This window comes from Elephas maximus, chromosome 3 (assembly GCF_024166365.1).
Source record: "Elephas maximus indicus isolate mEleMax1 chromosome 3, mEleMax1 primary haplotype, whole genome shotgun sequence".
Taxonomy (NCBI): Eukaryota; Metazoa; Chordata; class Mammalia; order Proboscidea; family Elephantidae; genus Elephas; species Elephas maximus.
The window spans coordinates 37,374,568-37,394,963 of record NC_064821.1 but is presented as its reverse complement, the minus strand read 5'-3'; the positions used below and the strand labels follow the sequence as shown (position 1 = coordinate 37,394,963).

The following is a 20,396-nucleotide window of genomic DNA, read 5'->3' as shown; positions in this document are numbered from 1 at the left end:
GAAGCCCTAGGTCCCTCCTCTTCTGAGTCCTCGCTACTCCAAGACTCCTGTTTCTAACCGTCTCATTGGGTTCTCACAGAGCTACAGAAGATTGGGACCATAACCCTTATGGCCTGTTTCTCGGGGTCCCAACCTTGGGTTTCGGCCCCTCTGGCTCGGAATCTCTATGGGGCAGTTCTGCTCTGTCCTATAGGGTCGCTATGAGTCGGAATCGACTCGACGGCACTGGGTTTTTTGTTTTTTTTAGCTATGGCTGGGGAGACCCTGGTGGCGTAGTGGTTAAATGCTACAGCCCCTAACCAAAGGGCCAGCAGTTCGAATCCCCCAGGTGCTCCTTGGAAACTCTATGGGTCAGTTCTACTCTGTCCTATAGGGTCATTATGAGTCAGAATCGACTCGACGGCACTGGGTTTGGTTTTTGGTTTTGGTTAGCTATGGCTGGGAAACTCTGGTGGGGTAGTGGTTAAGAGCTAAAACCAAAAGGTCTGCAGTTCGAATCCACTAGGCGCTTCTTGGAAACTTTATGGGGCAGTTATACTCTGTCCTATAGCGTCACTGAGTCCGAATCGACTGGACTGCAACGGGTTTGCTTTTTTTGGAGCTATGACTGCTAAGTGAAAGGTCAGTTCGAATCCACCAGCTGCTCTTTGGAAACCTGATGGAGCAGTTCTATTCTGTCCTATAGTGTCGCCTATGAGTCAAAATCAACTTGGCGGCAAATGGGTTTGGTTTTTATTTTTGGTTAGACTGCTTCTGCACTGCTGCTTGAAGATCTTTCAACCGACCACTCAGACCATCGCTCAAACACCTCCCATGGCTTCCTAATGCCATGAAGATCCAGTTGCATCTCCTCGACTACGAACTCCGAATTCTGGGCCTCACCCACCTCCTGTCCCTGCCCAATCCTTCCTCCCTCTGGCTCTCTTAGTACCCATCAGCTTCTCCAGGAAGCGTCCCGACTACATTTTTTCCAGTCAAGTCAGACCCCTTGGGTTCCCTCTCTTCAGAGCCCCTCAATCCCACCTCCCAGCCTTGACCCTGCTATGTCCAAACTGCCTGGGTAGGAATCCACTCCTCACACTTCCCGCCTCCTCCGTGAATACAAGAATCTGTCAAATACCCAGCATCTAGGTTTTTGTGTAGGATAAGCAATGCCATTCATAGTATTATTACTCCAACAAAACAGCAAAGGAGAGATGAGCACCTCATTTTATAGGACCCAAATGAGCCTCTGAGGGCCAAGGCCTTGTTCAAGGTTTCGCAGCCCATCCTCTGGGGGAGGGTACTCAATCCTCCTCCCCTCACCAGCATTCCCCCATTCCCAGACCTACGTAAGTTATGCTATTTATATATATAAAACAAGTGGAAATTTGAGCAATAGACATTTAATGACATTAACGAATTACTGCTAATTTTTTAAGTGTGGTAAGTTTTGGGATTATGAGTCCTTATCTCCACAGGGATACATTTTGAATTATTTACAGAACAAATTAAAGGATGCTGAGATCTGTATGAAATTAACACAGAAGGGATTAGGATGCATTGTGAGCTGCTGGTGGTCAGGGCTGCGTACCATTTAGTCATTGTACTGTTCTGTGGACTGCTGTGTATGTTCAAAGTTCTTCCTAATCCAAACGCAAAAGGATTTGGCAAGGTCTGACGCAGCTCCTCTTCCAGTCTCACCCTAAATCTTCTTCCTGGCCCAGCCCCCAAATTTGGAGAGCATTCATGACCGAGTTGTCCCTTCCCCCCGCAAAAAAAAAAAAAAAAAAAAAAGCCCCAGGCGAGGTCCCAGGGGAGGGAAATGCTCTAATGGAGGTCCCGCCAGCGGTGTCGCGCTCCTCAATGGCTCAGCGACTTGCGACCCTTCAGCATACGGCGAAGAATGACCTGGACACCGGCCGGCGTGCTAAGGCGCCGGATCCAGCCGTGTTTGTGTTTGCGCTTGATGTTGCTCGGCTGATACTCGTTCCCGCGCGCCCTGCCCCGGGCCGGCTGCGGAGTAGGGAGGCCCCAGGCGTCCAGGAGCCCCAGCCAGGCCCGGGGCTGGAGCCACCTAGGAGTGCAGAGAAACAGGGGAAAAGGTCAGAGTGGCGCTGTGTGACTTCGGGCGCGGCGCTCAACCTCTCCGAACCTCGGCTCCCCGATCTGCGCCGCGACAGGGCCTCGATGCAAAAGGCGTTCCATAAATGCGCAACAGATTGGCACGTCATGTGGGGAGTAAACAGTAGGCGCCAGTCCCCGACACCACTCTCACTCCCCTATTTGGAAAGAGGTCGCCTTGAAGACTCACCTGCCCCCCAGCAGCGCCGCCGACCGGCCGGCAGGGCCCCACAGGCTCCGCAAACACCCGGCCGCCATGTCCAGCCACGGGTCACGCCGTCCCTGTCGCCCGCGATTCTGCAGCCCATAGGCACTGCCGCATGGTAAAGGCTTCTGGGAAGTGTAGTGTCTCCAAAAGCAAAACCGGCGTTGCTGCGAGAGCCTCTGGGAGTTGTAGTTCCTCTTCTACTCGCTATGGGCGTTGAGCTTCGTGCCAGCAAAGGATGTAGTTTTTCATGGAAACCAGCAGGTGGAGGCTAACGGCCCCTCATCGCTAGGCGCACGAATACAAGACATTATGTCACGCGGTGTGCTGGGAGTTGTAGTTCCTTCCGCCGTTCACCAGCAGGAGGTGCCCCCGGGTGGCCGTGGCGCAGCTGGTGGCAGCTGCAGGAAACGGCTGGTAGATCCCCTCCCCATCCCCAGCAGCAGCCGGGCAGATGGCACACAGCTGGGTGGCAGCTTTCTCTGACCCCTGCCAAGTCTCCACTCCTTGGCGGGGAGCCCAGGAAGCCTGAGTTTGCGATGGCTGGATCTCCTTGTGGTGGTCCCCCATCCCCTCTTGCCTTCCGTTTCTCAATCTGTAACCCTCATGGGCTCCAAACTTGACCCCGGCCGGTATTGCCCCTGTTCAGCCCTAGAGTTTTTCTAATGCACAGATCTGAGCCCCTCCCCTGCTCACATACCCTCCATGACTCCCCATTGCCCCAGAAAATGTCCCGCTCCTCTGGGAGGCATGCTAGGTTCTCTATACACACAACACACCCTACATTTCAGTCACACCACACCCTCCTCTCTGCCTGGTGGGCTTTCTTATTCTTTCTTTAAAAAATCATACTCAGATGTTCCTCTCTGGCTTCCCGCCCTGTTCCTCCCTCTGGCCCAACCCTGACTCCAAGTGGCTGGGAGTGCCTACACCCCAGGGACCTCTCAAGGGCCTGGCCCGGAGCTAATTCTCTGTGGGCGACCCAGCATCTCCCAGCTTGAGATGGGAGTGTTTGCTGAATGAATAAACGTATAGTCTCCAGGGAGCACCCTCAGTGGGCAAGTGTGGGTGGCTGGACCTAATGTAGCTTTGGCAGCAAATTCCTGGCTAAGGGAGTGGGCCAGGAGCAAGGGAACAGTTAACCCTTTGTTCCCTGAAGGCCATGCCACCTGCACCACCTTTTAGCAAACAAATAACTACCACCATAATAATAATACCAGTGAGTGATTTAACAATTTATTGAGCATTTATTATAGGCAAGCCCCTATAACCTACATAGCAAACTCTTGACAGGGTTAATTTCACAGAGACATGAACCGACTTCTCGGAGAAGTGAAGTGACTTCTCCAAGACCACACTTCCAGCAGAGACTGGGTTTGAATGCTCGGCTCTCTGACTCTCACTCTCCTGGGGGCCTACCTTGGCCCAGCCTGGACCACTGAGTTGGGGGTGTCTGCCTCTGGTCACTGCCCTTCTCAGCTCCATTAGTACCAAAAAAAAAAAAACCATTGCCATTGAGTGCATCCTGACTCACAGCGACCATAGAGGGCAGAGTAGAACTGTCCCATAGGGTTTCCAAGGAATAGCTGGTGGATTTGAACTGCTGATCTCTTGGATAGCAGCAGTAGCTCTTAACCACTGCGCCACCAGGGCTCTACTCCTTTAGTAGGCATCCGTTAAAGAGGCAGAGTTGTGAAGCTCGGATTCTCTATCTACAGCTCAAAGACTTTTGTTTTAAGGTTTAGCAAATAACAATTATCGAGCCTTGGAATCACATAGCCTTGGGTTCAAGTCCCAGCCTTGCTCCTTGCTTGCCTTGTGACCTTGGGCAAGTGACTACCCCTTATGCACCTCAGTTTCCCCACCTGAAACTGGAGAAAGATCTGAGAGTCTGTTTCAAGTAAAGAAGGGTAAGCACGCAGAGAGGGTATAGCGGCAAGGGGACTCCGTTTAGAGGAAGCAGGGCAGTTCGGAGAAGAGGCTGGCCAAGGAGACCTCATGGGCAGGGAAAGGACCTCGGCCGCCCACTCTGGGGAGCCCCACGACTCCAGGGTGCGACCCCAACCTCAGCCCTGGGCCAGGCCGGATCACTGACCCCACCTCCGCCAGCCTCATGAAAGGGGCGGGGCCCCTGCTCCCAGAGCCCGCCTCCATCTTAGTGTTGCGTCTCTGATTGGCTACCTAACTAGGCCAGTTAATATCACAGGTACGATTGGCCTAGACGCCCGCCCGTCCGCACACGGCCACGCCCCTCGGGGAGGGACTTAAAGGGCCGGCTTGCTCCGCGGCCGTGGGATGCCCCAACGCTGACCGCTGGGGTCCCGCGTCCTCCGCTTTTGCCCGCGTAGACTCTCCGGGCCTGATCGCTCGCCACCATGTAAACGGCGCCCGCAGGCGGACTCTGGCTTCTCGGCCCGGGACCCCTCCGCCCCGCCCCGGGCCCCGGGGCCCTCGATGAGGTGAGCGGGGGGGATCGGGCCGAGCAGGGGACCGAGGCTGTTGTCCGAGGGGGGTGCCCTCCAGGCTAGGGCTCCTAGGAAGCCGCGGAGCCCTAGCTGTCCTGGCCCCGCCGCAGGGCTGATGGGCTCCAGGGGGCGGGGGGGGGAAGAGTTGGCGTGGCGCATCTGCGCCCCACTCCGCAATCCGGGTGGGGGCCCTTCCCGGGCTAGGGGCGCGGCTGCCTCCCCTCCAAAACCGCAGCCCGGGCCCCTGAGGCCAGGCCTTGGGTGAACGTGACCCCTGCGTCGACCAGGCTGGGGGCCCTGGGCTGGGGGGCCCCGTCTCAGCGGCCCCGGGCCCTAGACAATGGGGGGGCACTGCGTGGGGCTCACCTCGCGTTATGTAACCGCCTAAGGTTGCCATGGACACGGGGTGGGGGGGCAGCATAGGGATAGAAGCATGGAGGCCCCGAGCCACAGCAGTGGCGCCTCCATTCTTGTCTCCACCATTAGGGCTTTTCCTGGTCAATCCCAGAACTCTGGGAACAGAGAGCGGCTTCCTCCCAACGCCTCCCCTGCAAAACCACAGATTCCACACCCCTGGGCCTCAACTTGCCTATCTGTGAAACAGGCCCAGCTCACCTGTCTTGGGCAGAGGTAGGAACTCAGGGAGGCCAGAGTCCTCCAGCTCTGCCCTGTCGATATGAATGTAATTTTAATTAGAATGGGCCCACTCAAAATGGGGAGCTGAGCAGGACCTTCTTGAGCTCAGTCCCAAACCTCCTCCCCGAGGTCCTCACCTTTCTGGGGCCAGGTGCCTAGCCAGAGGCCTGGGGTGGGGCTTAGTGGGGGCCTGTACTTTTGAAGATGCCTTCAGAGGTCCTCAGGAAATGCTGGTTTAGCCACAACAGATGGATCCTGATAGAACAGGAGAAAAATGGGGAACAGAACTCAAATTCTTAAAAAAGTCCAGAATTACTGGACCAGTTGAGACTAGAGGACTCCCCGGGACTATCACCTTGAGATGCTCTTTAAACCTTGAACCAAAACTATTCCCTGAGGTCACGTTTAGCTAAATAACAGATTGGCTCATAAAATAAAGAATATCACCCGTGAGTAATGAGCTTCTTTAAAAAATCAGCAGAGTTCTTAACCACTTTGCCACCAGGGCTTCAAAAATTATCTAGGAGACCAAATGGTCAAAAATTACTCGGAAGCAAAGATGAGAAAGTAATGGGGCAGGGAAACTAGAGTATGGTACTGGAAATGGTACAATCAGAACAGAATGAATGAGAATGAGGACACATTGTGAAAAATGTAAACAATATCACTGAATAATTTGTGTTGAAGTTGTTAAATGGGGACTTAGTTCTCTGTGTAAAGTTTCACCTTAAACACAATAAAATATTTAAAAAAAAAATGCTGGTTTAGTGAAAGTGAGTACAAGGAGAATGTGTGAATGAATGACTGAGTTTAGGCAGCCATGTTGTTGTAGTTTTCATTAGTTACCATCAAGTTGATTCAAACTCATGGAGACCCCATGTGTGTCAGAATAGAACTGCTCCGTAGGGTTTTCAAGGCTGTGACCTTTTCAGAAGGAGATTGTCAGGCCTGACTTCTGAGGTGTCACTGGGTTAGTTCGAATCACCAACCTTTCCACTAGTACTTGAACATATTACCATTTGTGTCACCCAGAGTCTCCTTCAGGTGGCCATAACTGCAGTAAACTCAAGCTAGGCCAAATTTGCCACAATGTTACCTCCTCTGGGAAGCTCTCCCTGACTCCACTCCCTTCCCTACAGATGTCTCTTGGGGACAGCCATAGCCAGGTCCCTCTTTCAGAGGCTGCCCGGGGAGGGTGGCCAGCCACCAAGCTGGCACTGTGCAGATAAAGCCTTTTTCTAGTACCTTGGCTGGCTCCAGCCCTTCCCAAGCTGAAGCGTCTTAGAAGGAGCTCCTAGTCAGGCTCCTCCACCCAGGTGCCAGGAGTGGGTGTTATGGGGATGGAGGGCTCCTCCTGTTTGGATGGCCCCTGAGCTGGTAACTGTCCCCACTCGCAGGACACACCATGCTGACCGGGGTGACTGATGGGATCTTCTGCTGCCTGCTGGGCGCGCCGCCCAACACTGTGGGACCCCTGGAAACCGTTGAGTCCAGCGATGGCTACACCTTTGTGGAGGTCAAGCCAGGCCGCGTATTGCGGGTGAAACACGCCGGGCCCACCCCAGTCCCCACCCCACCGCCGCCACTGCCACCCCCCAACGATGCCCAGCGGGACCGTTCTGGCCTGGTCCACTGCCAGCGCCGGATCACTGTGTACCGCAACGGGCGGTTGTTGGTGGAGAACCTGGGCCGGGCACCGCAAGCTGACCTGCACTGGCAGAGCGGCTCTGGGGAGCCGCCGACTGCCCTGGAAGTGGAGCTGGCTGAGCCAGCAGGCAGTGAGGGCTGCTCTGGCCCAGGCAGCGCGGGCAGCAGCGGGCGGCGGCGGCGCACCCGGCGCCCCAAGCGGACCATCCACATTGACTGTGAGAAGCGCATCACCAGCTGCAAGGGTGCCCAGGCTGATGTGGTGCTGTTTTTCATCCATGGGGTTGGCGGCTCCCTGGCCATCTGGAAGGAACAGCTGGACTTCTTTGTGCGCCTGGGCTACGAAGTGGTGGCACCTGACCTGGCAGGCCACGGGGCCAGCTCAGCGCCTCAAGTGGCCGCTGCCTATACATTCTATGCGCTAGCGGAGGACATGCGCGCCATCTTCAAGCGCTATGCCAAGAAGCGCAATGTGCTCATCGGGCATTCGTATGGGTAAGTCGGCACTGGTGTGGGGCTGACGCCAGGGCTGGGAGCTGTCAGGGACCAGACATCTACCCATAAAATGCTGACTTCCTCCACAAAATGAAATCCCATGAAAATCTGCAACAAGACGGACAGTTCCCGTCACTATTGCTATCGCGTCACATTGTTTTAAGGCAGTTTTTCAACCTCAGCACTATGACATTTTGGGATATTCAGTGGTGGAATTCTCACTTTCCATGCGGGAGACTCGGGCTCAGTTCTGAACCAATTTACTGCAGGCACAGCCACCCCCTGTCAATGGAGGCTTGCATATTGCTATGAGGCTGAACCAGCTTCAGCGGAGCTTCCAGACTAGGACAGATTCAGAAAAAAGATCTGGTGGTCTGCTTCCGAAAATTAGCCAGCGAAAACCCTGTGATCTGATCCTGTTGTGCATGGGGTTGCCATGAGCCAGGGCTGACTGGACAGCAGGTAACAGCAACAACTACAATTCTTTGCTCTGGGGACAGTTTTGTACACTGTAGGATGTTTAGCAACATCCCTGACCTCGACACACCCCACCACCCCAGTCGTGTCAAAAATGTCTCCAATATTGCCCTGGGAACAGAATCACCCTGGTTGAGACCTGCTGTCCTAGGCTAAATTTAAAAATCAGCAGCTCAGAAGGGAGAATGAAGAACACCAAAGATACAAGGAAAATATGAGCTCAAGAGACAAAAGGGTCACATAAACCAGAGACTCCATCAGCCTGAGACCAGAAGAACTGGATGGTGCCTGGCTACCACCAATGACTGCCCTGAGAGGGAACACAACAGAGTCCCTGACGGAGCAGGAGAAAAGTGGGATGAAGACCTTAAATTCTCACAAAAGGACCAGACTTACTGGTCTGACTGGACTGGAGAGACCCCAGAAGACATGGCCCTGGGCTCTCTGTTAACCCAAAACTAAAACCATTCCCGAAGCCAACTCTTTCAGGCAAAGATTAGACTGGACTATAAAACATTAAATGATACTTGCGAAGAGAGTGCTTCTTAGCTCAAGTAGATACATGAGACTAAATGGGCAGCTCCTGTGTGGAGGCGAGATGAGAAGGCAGAAAGGGACAGGAGCTGGTTGAATGGACACAGGAAATACAGGGTGGAAAGGAGGAGTGTGCTGTCACATTATAGGGAGAGCAGCTAGGGTTGCATAACAATGTGTGTATAAATTTTTGTATGAGAAACTGAACTGTAAACTTTCACTTAAAGCACAATAACAACAACAACAACAACAAAAATCAGCAGCTCAGGCTATCCACATGTAGTAAGGAAGTGCTCATTGGAATCCTGTAAATTCTCTTTACAAAGGCATTTTTCAAGAGCTCATTCCACTGAAGGCTTTGGGCTAGGCACCTGACCACTGAAAAGTAGTACCATTCTCTACTTCATCCAGGCAGAAGCACAGGATTTGATAAACCAGCCAGGTTGAGAATCACTGTTTTAGTGATTGTAACCCATGCTACAAGACAAGACAAAGAAATAAGTTATGTAAGTATCCAAAAGAAAGGAATACAGACTGGGAGGTAGCACAGTTCTTACTTGCTAAGATGATAACATCCTTAAAAAGTCAGTGTTTATAGCAAGTGACTCCTCCAGTTAAATGAGGACCTGGCTGTGGTAGTTCCTGTTGACACCTTTATGTGCATCAACTCATAACAAGGCTATGAGGTCAGCACCTTTACCATTTCAGGAATGAGGAGACTGAAGGTCAGAGAGGTTAAGCAACCTGCTCAAGGACACATAAAGAGTCATTAGTACAGTCAGGTCAGCCTGACTCCTGCCTATATCCTTTCCCACCCTACAAACTGCTCTGTGATAGAAGCTTGTTAAACCCAGAGCCTTTGCTTTAGAAACTAAACGGCCAGGAGCTGAATATTTTAGGCTTGTGGCCATATAATCTCTGTTGGCAACTTCTCAACTCTGTTGTCCTACTAGCGAAACTTATTTACAAAATACCGTAAACTTTTTTACAAAAAAGGGTGACCATCCCACAGGCCATAGTTTGCCTACCCCTGCTTTAGAGGGAGTGAGGAACTAGACTTTGGGGGCCTCTGAGGTGGTGGCCTTCCACCTGGCATAAACCACACTCAAAGTAGGAGAGAAAAGATCCTTAAAGGGGACAGATACCTAGGCAACAGTGGCCTTCTCTGGGTAGGGTCTGTTTAATCTGATTGCTTTCCTGACACTTGTTGTTTGTTGCCCTCAAGTCAGTTCCAACTCCTGGCAACCCCATGTGTGCAAAGCAGAACTCCTCCATAGGATTTTCAAGGCTGTCACCTTTCGGAAGCAGATCTCCAGGCCTATCTTCTGAGGCACCTCTGGGTGGATTTAATCAGCTGGTAGTATAGCACTTCATCAGAGACATTTGGTAATATGTAATCCATACCCTTTTTGGGGGTCATGGAGCATTTGAGAATCAGATGAAAGTTCTGGATTTGGATCCTCTGTCCAGAAAAATCTGCCCTCAACACACACACACAGTCTCACAATTTTCGAGCATTCGAGAAGCCCCATCCGGCCCTGTCAGGTGTCCATGGATTGTAGGGGGAAATCCTTGGCCTTCAAGGACCCACCTCCTGGATGAGGGGAGGGCATTAACCCCCTCCCTGCCTCTCTCCTGCTGACCTTCAACCTTCCCCGGCAGCGTCTCCTTCTGCACGTTCCTGGCCCACGAGTACCCCGATCTGGTGCACAAGGTGATCATGATCAACGGCGGGGGCCCCACAGCGCTGGAGCCCAGCATCTGCTCCATCTTCAACATGCCCACGTGCATCCTGCACTGCCTGTCCCCCTGCCTGGCCTGGAGCTTCCTCAAGTGAGTGCCCGGATCCCAGGACAGAGACCCTGGCCCGGCATCGCCAGGAGTCAGGTGGAGGGAAGGCTGCTCTGCTGGGGCTGGGGCTGGCGTCCGGGGCGACCCTGCTGGTGGGGCTGGCACGATGGGATCCTGCGGTGCTTCCTCCACCAGGGCTGGCTTTGCCCGCCAAGGAGCCAAGGAGAAGCAGCTGCTGAAAGAGGGCAACGCGTTCAATGTGTCGTCCTTCGTGCTGCGCGCCATGATGAGCGGTCAGTACTGGCCCGAGGGCGACGAAGTGTACCACGCCGAGCTCACCGTGCCAGTCCTCCTTGTCCACGGCATGCACGACAAGTTTGTGCCCGTGGAGGAGGACCAGCGTATGGCCGAGGTAGGGGGGGGGGCCGGAGAGGGGCGGGCACCTCAGGGGGCGTGGGCTGCCCAGGGGGCGGGACCTCTGGAAGCGCTGCCTCTGCCTTCTGCGCGCAGGCGCAGAGAGCCGAAAGCGTTCCTCTTCTTGCAAAAGGTGGAATCCTGGAAGCGCAGCTGCCCTGGACGGGTGTTAAGATCACGTGCGTCCCCAGCCACCGCCCCTCAGAGGGGTGAATGCTCTGTGCACAGGGTCTGCGCTGTGGATTCATGGGAGACCAGTGAGGGCAGTGTGGTTCTGGGAGAGCAGGGCCAGGGAGCATCAGACCCCATTAGAGGCATCCAGGAAAGGGACTTGAGACCCTTAGCACTTAGAATAGCTCTGGAGTAGTGGTACTTACCTGGGGCGACTCTGCCTCCCAGGAGATAGTGGGCAACTTCTGGGGACATTGTTGGTTGTCATGACTGGGGTAGGTGCTAGTGGCATCTAGTGGATGGAGACCAGGGATGCTGCTCAACATCCTACAGTGCACAGGACGGCCGCCACCCGAGAGGCTGATCCAGAATCAAATGTCAGGAGCGCTGAGGTGGGAAACCCTGCTCTGCACATTCTGTAGACACTTAATAAATGCTGAAGGAATGAATGAGTTGGCCCATCGCATCCTGCTCCAGCAGGGTGACAGGCCATCTTCTGGCCCCCCATTAGATTGAAGGGTGGACTGCATAAGGGACGTCTGGTATTTCCCAGTGGGGGATTCCCAGGACAGGATCCCCTCTCCCCCCGACTGGGTGGACTGGGAGGGATGAAGGGTAGACTGTAGAAGGGACTTTCCTGTGCTGAGGGCTGCGAGTGGATGGTGGGAAGTTCAGGGCCACCCCACGTCCCCGCAGATCCTGCTCCTGGCCTTCCTGAAACTCATCGAAGAGGGCAGCCACATGGTGATGCTTGAGTGCCCGGAAACCGTGAACACGCTGCTCCATGAGTTCCTGCTGTGGGAGCCGGAGCCCACGCCACAGGCCCTGCCTGCGCCCCAGGAAGAGAAAAAGTAGCTGCGGGCGGTGGGTATCACTTGGTGAGCAGTGGAGCTGGAGGACCTGCGGCCAGAGCCATTTCTGCAGCGCAGCCACCTGGGCGGCCGCTTGTCCCGCCCCCGTGGGCGGGGCCAGGTCAGGGAGACGCCCCTGGGCGGGGCACTGGGGAGCTAGGTGGAAGCCCCACCCTCTGCTACTGTCCTGCGGACCCATACTGTATGGGGGCCGCTGCCAGGACCCCACGGAGGTGACCTTGTACAGAAGCCCCCCAACCCCCACTCCATAGCCCAGGCAGGCTCCCACCCCCGCTCTCTGTCTTTGTCAGCGTGCTTTATCCCGGGACCCGCGAGCCCTGCAGGGACCCTTGGGGCCACTCCCTCCCCTGAGACCCCCGCAGTACCCCCTTTCCGTCGCGCTGGGAGGTATTGTCGCCCGAGGTGGGTGGGGTGGGGGGTCTGGCGACATAGAACCTGCACATCTCAACTTATAACTCAATAAAAAAAAATGACAATCGGGGCCTCTGAACCCGTGTTGGAGGACCCCAGGGCAGAGTCCTCACCCCCTGAGCCTCATTTTCCCCATCTGCAGACTGGGCTGATGCTGGTGCTGCACCCTCTGGGCTGACCTGTAGAGCCTTGAGGATGTCTATGGTCCAGGTTGCAGAAGGTTGAGGATGTCTATGGTCCAGCCCCAGAATGCAGGGGCTGCTTGGGCAGTATTCCCATAGAGGGAGACAGCCAACCAGGGAGTGAGCTCTCATCCCTGGCCGGGAAAAGGAGGTCCAGTTGAGGTCCACTCGGAGATTTTGAGGATCAGTAAACAGGGTACAGGTCTGTTGTTAGCTGCCATTGAGTTGGCCCAACTTATGATTACCCCATGCACAGCGGAACAAAATGCTACCAGATCCTGCACCATCCCTGTGGCCAGTTCAGATTGGACCATTGTGATCCATAGGGTTTTTGTTGGCTGATTTTTCAGAAGCAGACTGCCAGGCCTTTCTTCCTAGTCCATCTTAGTTTAGAAGCTACCCTGAAACAAGTTCAGCATCACAGCAAGAAGCAAGCCTCCACTGACGGATGGTGGCTATGAAAAAGGTACGTTGGGCAAGAATTGAATCCAGGTCTCCTGCATGGAAGACCCAAAAAAACCAAACCCATTGCCATGGAGTTGATTCCAACTCATAGGGACCCTATATCGTTTCCAAGGAGCTGCTGGTGGATTTGAAATGCCCACCTTTTCAGTTTGCAGGCCAGCTCTTAACCACTGTGCCGCCAGGGCTCCATGAAAGACAGCTGCCATAAGTGAGTGCTCACTGTATGCCAGGCCCTGTGCTGAGTGCAACACCCATCAGCTCATTGAATCCTCGTCACACCACCCCACCTGCACCCATTAGTTTGACTTATTATCCTCCTTTTATCTCTTAGCTTGGTTTAGGGTCACTTTCATCATGAAGACAATTTTTATTTTTAAACCACCAAATCTGTCTTTTCCTTTTATGTTTAGCTGGAGGATTTCCCTGCTGCATGGCCAGAATTTTGCTCTTCAGTATATCTAGGGGGAAATCCTGGTGGCACAGTGGTTAAGAGCTATGTCTGCTAACCAAAAGGTTGGCAGTTCGAATCTACCAGGTGCTCCTTGAAAACTCTATGGGGCAGTTGTACTCTGTCCTATACGGTCATTATGAGTAGGAATTGACTCGACAGCAATGGGCTATATCTAAGGAGTGCTGGTGGTGCAAATGTTTAAGCACTCAACTGTTAACTGAAAGGTTGGTGGTTCAAACCCACCTAGCAGCTGTCTGAGAAAGACCTAGCGATCTGCTCCCATAAAGATTACAGCCAAGAAAACTCTGAGGCATTCTACACTGTCACATGGAGTCACTATGAGTCAAAATCGACTTGATGGCACCTAACATATTTTACTTTAATATGTGCCCGTTTAGGCACAATTTGAACTCAACTTTTTTTAACTAGGCTGGCGGTTCATATCTACTCAGCATCGCCACGGAAGAAAGGCCTAGCTATCTACTTTCGTGAAGGTGGTTGTTGTTAGTTGCCATCAAGTTAATTCTGACTCATGGTGACCCCGTGTGATAGAAAGTAGAACTGTTCCATAGAGTTTTCTTGGCTGTAATCTTAATGGAAGCAGATCACTGGGTGGGTTTGAACCGCCAACCTGTATGTTAGCAGCCAAGCACAAACTGCTTGCACCACCCAGGGACCCTCCGTAAAGATTACAGCCATTGAAAACCCTATGAAACACAGTTCTACTCTAAAACATGTTGGAGTCGACTTGACAAACAGTTTTGTTTTGACATCGGTCTCAGTTCCCCTGTGCTGCTGTAACACAAATGCCACAAGTGTGCAGTTTTGAAGAACATTTATTTTCTCACAGTTCAGAAGGCTAGAAGTATGAATTCAGGGCACTGGCTCTAGGGGTGGGTTCTCTATCTGTCGGCTCTGGGGAAAGGTCCTCTTCTTTTCCAGCGTTACTTGGTTCTTTGGTGATCAAGTGTGCTTATCTCCCCCTGTTTGTGCTCGATTGTCTCTGTCTATGCTGCTCTTTATGTCATTTAAACCAAAACCAAACCAAACTAGCTGTCGTCAGGTCAATTCCAACTCATAGCGACCCTATAGGACACAGTAGTACTGCCCCATAGACTTTCCAAGGAACACCTGGTGGATTCCAAGTGCCAGCCTTTTGGTTAGCAGCCAAGCTCTTAACCACGCCACCAGGGTTTCCTTATATCACTCAGAAGTGATTCGGTTTAGGACCCACCTCCCACTGACACAGCTTTATTAAAAAAAAAGCTTTATTAACACAACGAAAATCCTATTCCTAACCCAAATCACACCCACAGGTGTAGGGGTTAGAGTTCCAACACATATTTTTTTGGGACAGGCCCAGCTTAATCCATCACAGTGCCTGTCTAGGTCCGTCTGTGGTTTGTGTGAATTAGAGGCGGGGATCGTCTCCTCGGTTCCTGAATCTTCTCTCCTTACCCCACTTGTTCGTGAGCCTATCTTTAGTTTACACCAGTGGTCTCAGCCAAGGGAGGCTTTATCCCTCAAGGGACATTGGTGATGTCTGAGACTTTTTTGGTTGTCACAGCTGGAAGGGGGGGGCTGCTACTGGCAACTAGTGCGTGGAGCCCGGGGATGCTGCTCAGCACCCCATAGTGCACAGGTTGGCCCCCACCACAGAGAATGATCCAGAATGAAATGGCAGCAGGGCTGAGGGTGATAAACCCTGGGTTAGACTAAATCCCATCTCTTCATAGGTCTCTTAGGACCTCTGGATTCTTTTCTGATGACCTGCTTGTGTATTCCTGGGCCAATGCCATACCATTTTAGTTGCTATTGCTGTATGAGACTTGATGTCTGGGAAGCCTCCCTGTTTTCACACATAAGGAAAACAGAAGCTCAAAGGCCTCTTAAGCTTCATACAAGTGGTAAATCCCAGGCCCACTCCAGAGACTGTGTCCTTAATTCCAATACCAGCTGTCCCCTCTGGCACTCAGTAATGGGAGAATGTGAGGCAAGTGGAACCTCAACCCAGGTTACAGACTGCTCCCTGTGGGCCCTGGTTTGCTGAGCCATGATGAGCGGGTCATGAACCCAATGAGGCAACACATCTCCTTAGGTCCCTAAAAAGACCCATTGTCATCAAGTCGACTCCAACTCATGGCGGCCCCATGTGTTAAAAAGTAGAACTGAACGCTGTTGGATTTTGTTGGCTGTGATCTTTAGGGAAGCAGATCGCCAGGCCTTTCTCCCGTGGTGCTGCCAGGTGGGTTCAAACCACCAGCCTTTAAGTTAGCAGCTGACTGCAAACTGTTTGCACCACCTGGGCTCTGCCAAGTCTGTAAACCCACTTTGAAGAAGCAACATCTAGAAAATTTCAACTATCCCCCACAAACTAGGCTGCCAGCATCACAGCAGTACCTCACACGGATGGTGGCTTGGTGTTTACAGAAGCTCTTTGTATATGTGACTAGTCTGCAATCTGGTAGCACAGCTGGGGACCTGGGGTTATTAACCCCATTTTACAGCAGAAGAGACAAGCTCAGAGAAGCCACACCACGAGGCCCATGCTGTACAGCAATTCTTCCAGCCGCTGGAGGTAATGTGGTCAGGTGAAGGGTGTGATGGGGCTGGGACTCTCTCCATGCACTTGACCTCCCATAGTGGGAGACAGCCAAACAGCCAATCCCCTGGTGGGGAAGAGGAGGTCCAGTTGAGGTCTGTGTGGGGGTTTTGAGAATCAGTGGACAGGGTACGGGACTTGTTAGCTGCCACTGAGTTGGTCCCGACTTATGATGACCCCAGGGACAAGAGAACATCTCCCACTTGGGAGTTCCACCTGGGCTTCGGGGCCACCTCTGCCCAGTGCTGGGCTGAGCCACAGCTTTACCTGATGACCTTGTTTAATCCCCTGAGGTAAGGCCTCTCACTGTCTGTGTTGTTCAACTAAGGAAAGTGAGGCTCAGACAGATAAGTAACTGGTCTGGAAATGGAACCCCTGAGTATGTCTCTAAGGAGCCCCCAGCCTGCCCCACAAGGGGGTCCAGCAGCTCCTCTCTGTGACTGGCAGATAAAACTGGACTGTCTATGCAACAAGGACCAAACTGCAAAAGCACCAGAATGTTCCGAAGCACCTTCAGATCCCTGCTTGTCTACCTCTGGTGATAGGGAGCTCACTCCCTCCCTGGCAGTCCCACCTCTAAAGAGTTCTCCTTTAGCCGTGGAGGGAGCCCACCCCACCGGCCTCGCCTTCTGGAGGCAGAGATGGTGGCTACTATCTGCATGTGGTCGCCAGGATGTTTAAACACTCTGCTCTTCGCCCAGGCCAGATGGCCGGTTCTCCAGTGCTCAGCCGCGGGCCTGGATGTCCTGGGGCCGCAGTTCTCGCTCGCCCTCAGCTAGGAAGACAAGGAGGGCACGGTGCAGCAGGTGCACCCCCAGGCGGCGGCGCCGGGCAGGAGGCCAGCTCGCCACCACTCCGTAGCAATGCCCTTGTTTCTGGTTGGTCAGCGTCTGGATCCCTGGGGAGATTAGGGGTGGGGTAACTGGGCAACTCAGGGACCCCTAGCACAAGTATGTGACAACGAACCCACTGTGTATTGTCTTCTAGTGGGGATAAACCGACAAAGCAAAATATTCGCACAAGTAGGTACAGAGTTGGTGCTCAATGACTGCTCATTAAACAAACGAACAGGCCTGAGATGGAGGGATTGAGGGAATTGGCAGGCCAAGTCTCCCCCGTGCACCATGCACCAAGCACCCACCTAGAGCATCCACAAGACATGCCTCCCGTGTGTAGGCCTCCGCGGCGACCACGTGCTGGAAGCAATGCAGGGAGATGACACCACGGTCACTGGCCCAGATGTCCAGAATCCGGCGCACCTTGGCACAGGCCTGGGGGCCCAGAGTGGGGATGGGGTCATGGGTCAGCCTCCCAATTCCCTCCTTCCTCTCTCTACCTGTGCACGGCTGCCTCTGCAGGAACCCTGATCCTGATCCCCACACCTGCTTTCCTGGCCGCCCACGTTGGCCAATGGCTTCCCAGAGATGGGCATCTGGGCGGGCCCGCGTCCCCTTGCCCACATAGAAGATGGCGCGGACAAATGTCTGGAGACGTTCAGCTGGGGTCAGCAAGAAGGCTCGGCCTGGCAGGTCCTGAGTTTCCCTGGAGAAAATGGGCAGCTCAGAGAGGGAAAAGTGACCAAGGGGACCCCAGAGACAGTCCCCAAGGTCACAGAGCAGCTCTAACCTGTGTCTAGCGACCCCACCTTATAGAATCAGAGAGAAGTAGCTATTTCCTGAGGCTGCTTGTCATGTTGAATTGGATCCACCTGCCTTTATAGATAGGGCCAGACGCTTACTGAAGTCACACAACAAGGAAGAGTCAATCCCAAGAAGGTCCAGCTCCCACTCTTGAGTCTTACCTGGGGTCCAGCAGCAGGTACGTGAAGCTAGACTTCACAATTCCTTCCCGCCACCTCCTGGCGGGATCAGGCTGCTCAAACTGCTGGGCTAGTGCGTCCTCTTCTGCCTGGGCATCTGGGATGCGGCCTGTCCGCAGGGCCTTGGCCAGCTCCGGGCTGTGACCTGCAAGGTTTGGGCCTGGGACGGGAAACTGAGTCAAGGGAGAGGGAGGAAGGAGTGGTTCCCAGAGAGGCGGAAAGCGGGGCTGCAGATGCTGTGGGCTCAGAAGGGACTAACCAGGCCCAGCCTTGGCTTCTTCTAGCCGCTGGAGGTAGTATGGTCGGGTGAAGGGTGTGATGGGGCCAGGACTCTCTCCGTGCACTCGGAGTTGCCACAGCAGCTCCAGGTCAGACACGGCAGGGACCGGTGGGTGCCAGCAAGTGGGGACAGGGTCCCTGCCATCTGTGGACTGCTCCTCGTCCTCTGTCAGCCAAAGGGCAGCCACATCGCTGTCAAGGGATGTCTGGTCATCGGTCAGGAAGTACAGGTCAGGGGGTCCCAGTGGCGGTTCCCATGGGGGGTTCTGGGCTGGGCAAGGAGTGGAGGAGGTAGAGGAGGAGGAAGCGGAGTCATCTGCATCCGTGGAAGACAGAGTCAGGGCCTGCAGATGAGAGTTGAGTTCTGCCTCCCTGTTCCCCATTATGGCTCGATGAGCCAGCGGTGAGGCACTCAGGGACCTTGGCACCCTCTGGGGTGGACAGACACCAGGCAGGAGTCCCTGCATGGTGTGGGGCAATGACCTGGCCCAGGGGGGGCTGTCAGGGGCTGAGTCCTCGGCTCCAGAGGCCTCCACTGCGGTGACAAAGGAGGCTTCAGAGCTGTAGTCCCAAAGCCCCAGGGGGGCCTCCAAGTTGTGGTTCTGGTTAGCAGCCTCCTGGGGCTCAGGGAGGTTGGGCTGCCCAGGAGCAGCCTCAAGGCCCAGGTCCCTACCGTCACCTATGCCCAGCTGGGTCTGGAGCACTGTGGAGTCCAAGGTCACATTGGGAGGGACAGAAAGGCTGGTGCGCTGTCCATTTTCTTCAGGGCCTGGAGTAGGGGAGAGACAGGGGATCAGAGAGGAGGGGGGCATGGCGGGAGAGACAGAAATATCTGAGCCGAACTCAGATACAGGCAGTTGGGGTTACAGAGAAGAGGGAGAGAGCTGGAGGCAGAGAGAGCCAGCAGAAAACAGTGGGAGACAGCCAGAGACAGCTGGAGAGCATCGAAACACAGCCAGAATACCCAAAGACAGAAACAGCCGGAGACCACTGGAAACAGCTGGAGATGGCTGGAAACTGCCAGACAACTGAAAAAAGTGCAAGAACAATTGGAAGCATTTCAAGACAGTCGGGAACCTCAAGAGACAGTGGGGAAAAGGCAGAACCAGTCAGAAACTGCCTGAGACAGCTGGACACGTTCTGAGATAACCGGAAATAGAAGATGGTCAGAAACAGCCAGAGATAGAGCCAGAGACAGCGGTTGCTAAAGCAGCTGGAGACAGATAGTGCTGGAGACGTGAGGAAACAGAAAGTGCCCGAGACACTCAAAGCCATCAAAAGCAGTAGAAGAAGCCCCGAGGCCCCGAAGGCCCCGAAGGCCCCACTCACCACCGGGCTCTGGATCGGGCTCCTGCTCCTGAGTCGGTGCGCGGATCCGGGTTCGCATCCCCAGCTTCCCCAGGACGCGCGCGCAGTCCCGGTGTCCCTGCTGCTCTGCCAGATCGAGCGCGCGGAGACCGTCCTGCGGCGGCGCAGTCAGCAGGGGGCGCCCTAGGCCCTTTGTCCGCCCTCCTGCCCGCGCGCGCTCCTCGCCGGCCCGCGCAGAGTCCCCACCTGGTCGCGCAGCACCGGGTCCGCTCCCTGGCTCAGCAGCAGCTCCACGCCGCGGAGACAGCCCCAGGCGGCAGCCACATGCAGCGGGGTCAGGCCCTCAGACGAGCTGGGTGGCGGCCGGAGAAGGGTCAGCATCGGTCCTGATTTCCCATCGCCGCAAGCCTCCGCCCTCAGATCCGAACCCCTGATCCCCACCCTTTGGCTCCAGCGCAACCCAATAGCCCGCCCACGACCTGGGACTCCAACCGCCCCCTTCCGACCCTGGTCCCAGCCCTTGGGCCCCGAGCACCACCCCCGAACGGTGCGGCCCCTCCCTGGGCCTTCGGGCCTCGCCCCCGACCTCTGTCTGCCTGCCCGGTGACGGGCCGCCTCACCGAACGTTGGGATCCCCGCCCCGCCGCAGCAGCGCCTCGAGGCAGCGGAGGCCGCGCGGGCGCCGCGCCCCGGCCGCCAGATGCATGGCCGCCGCGCCGTCCGGTAGCACCAGGTTGGGGTCGGCGCCGCGCCGCAGCAGCTCCTCCACTTCCCTGGGGACAGGGGACAGCGGCGTCAGCCTAGCCCCGGCCTTGGCCCAACACGGCCCTGCCTGGGCCCCAGGCTCACCGCGGCTCCTCCGCCCGAAGCGCCGCCCGCAGCAGCTGCGCCAGCCGGTCTGCAGCGCCCATGGCCGGGCGGTGCCGGCTCTCCCCGAGCCGCCGGTTTCCCGCGCTATTCCCGCGCGCATGCGCCGCGGCGTACCGCTGCCCGTGGATCCCCGCTTGGGGTCCCCAGCCAGGCCGCGCCGCGCCACACCGGACCTGCGTCCACATCTGGTTCGGGGTTC

The 20,396-nt window shown here is 55.0% G+C and overlaps 3 protein-coding genes across 5 annotated transcripts; 1 reads left to right on the top strand and 2 right to left on the bottom strand.

The window, feature by feature from the left end:
* Window positions 1–1,378: 1,378 nt before the first annotated feature.
* Window positions 1,379–2,430, bottom strand: MRPL34 (mitochondrial ribosomal protein L34). The gene is made up of 2 exons (XM_049875838.1): window positions 2,294–2,430; window positions 1,379–2,056 (listed from the first exon to the last, which is right to left on the bottom strand). The coding sequence occupies exons 1-2, from the start codon at window positions 2,359–2,361 to the stop codon at window positions 1,843–1,845; spliced, it is 282 nt and encodes a 93-aa protein (XP_049731795.1). The 5' UTR covers window positions 2,362–2,430; the 3' UTR covers window positions 1,379–1,842.
* Window positions 2,431–4,573: 2,143 nt separating this feature from the next.
* On the top strand, window positions 4,574–14,144 carry ABHD8 (abhydrolase domain containing 8). 2 transcript variants are annotated; one of them, XM_049877357.1, is made up of 6 exons: window positions 4,574–4,767; window positions 5,260–5,403; window positions 6,807–7,551; window positions 10,225–10,395; window positions 10,549–10,765; window positions 11,635–14,144. In XM_049877357.1, exons 3-6 carry the CDS (start codon window positions 6,815–6,817, stop codon window positions 11,791–11,793), a joined length of 1,284 nt encoding a protein of 427 aa, XP_049733314.1. In that variant the 5' UTR covers window positions 4,574–4,767; window positions 5,260–5,403; window positions 6,807–6,814; the 3' UTR covers window positions 11,794–14,144. The 2 variants fall into 2 exon arrangements, with proteins under 2 accessions (XP_049733314.1, XP_049733313.1); XM_049877356.1 differs by lacking the exon at window positions 5,260–5,403.
* ANKLE1 (ankyrin repeat and LEM domain containing 1) lies at window positions 14,136–20,247 on the bottom strand. Of its 2 annotated transcripts, none has more exons than XM_049877354.1 (9): window positions 20,177–20,247; window positions 19,948–20,100; window positions 19,574–19,679; window positions 19,349–19,481; window positions 18,000–18,788; window positions 17,723–17,900; window positions 17,304–17,463; window positions 17,063–17,192; window positions 14,136–16,819 (listed from the first exon to the last, which is right to left on the bottom strand). In XM_049877354.1, exons 1-9 carry the CDS (start codon window positions 20,236–20,238, stop codon window positions 16,647–16,649), a joined length of 1,884 nt encoding a protein of 627 aa, XP_049733311.1. In that variant the 5' UTR covers window positions 20,239–20,247; the 3' UTR covers window positions 14,136–16,646. The 2 variants fall into 2 exon arrangements, with proteins under 2 accessions (XP_049733311.1, XP_049733312.1); XM_049877355.1 differs by having other exon boundaries at window positions 14,136–16,696.
* Window positions 20,248–20,396: the final 149 nt, after the last annotated feature.

Bases quoted from the DNA above. Each gene is read 5' to 3' on its own strand.
- ANKLE1 (XM_049877354.1), bottom strand. From the start codon at position 20,238: ATGGGCGCTGCAGACCGGCTGGCGCAGCTGCTGCGGGCGGCGCTTCGG. The intron at 19,680-19,947 runs GTGAGGCGGCCC...GCCGCCACCCAG, and splicing joins GGCGGGGATCCCAACGTTCG to CTCGTCTGAGGGCCTGACCC. The intron at 16,820-17,062 runs GTGGGTGCTTGG...TAATCTCCCCAG, and splicing joins ATGTCTTGTGGATGCTCTAG to GGATCCAGACGCTGACCAAC.
- ABHD8 (XM_049877356.1), top strand. From the start codon at position 6,815: ATGCTGACCGGGGTGACTGATGGGATCTTCTGCTGCCTGCTGGGCGCG. The intron at 10,396-10,548 runs GTGAGTGCCCGG...TTCCTCCACCAG, and splicing joins CTGGCCTGGAGCTTCCTCAA to GGCTGGCTTTGCCCGCCAAG. The intron at 10,766-11,634 runs GTAGGGGGGGGG...ACGTCCCCGCAG, and splicing joins AGGACCAGCGTATGGCCGAG to ATCCTGCTCCTGGCCTTCCT.
- MRPL34 (XM_049875838.1), bottom strand. From the start codon at position 2,361: ATGGCGGCCGGGTGTTTGCGGAGCCTGTGGGGCCCTGCCGGCCGGTCG. The intron at 2,057-2,293 runs GTGAGTCTTCAA...CTGCACTCCTAG, and splicing joins GCGGCGCTGCTGGGGGGCAG to GTGGCTCCAGCCCCGGGCCT.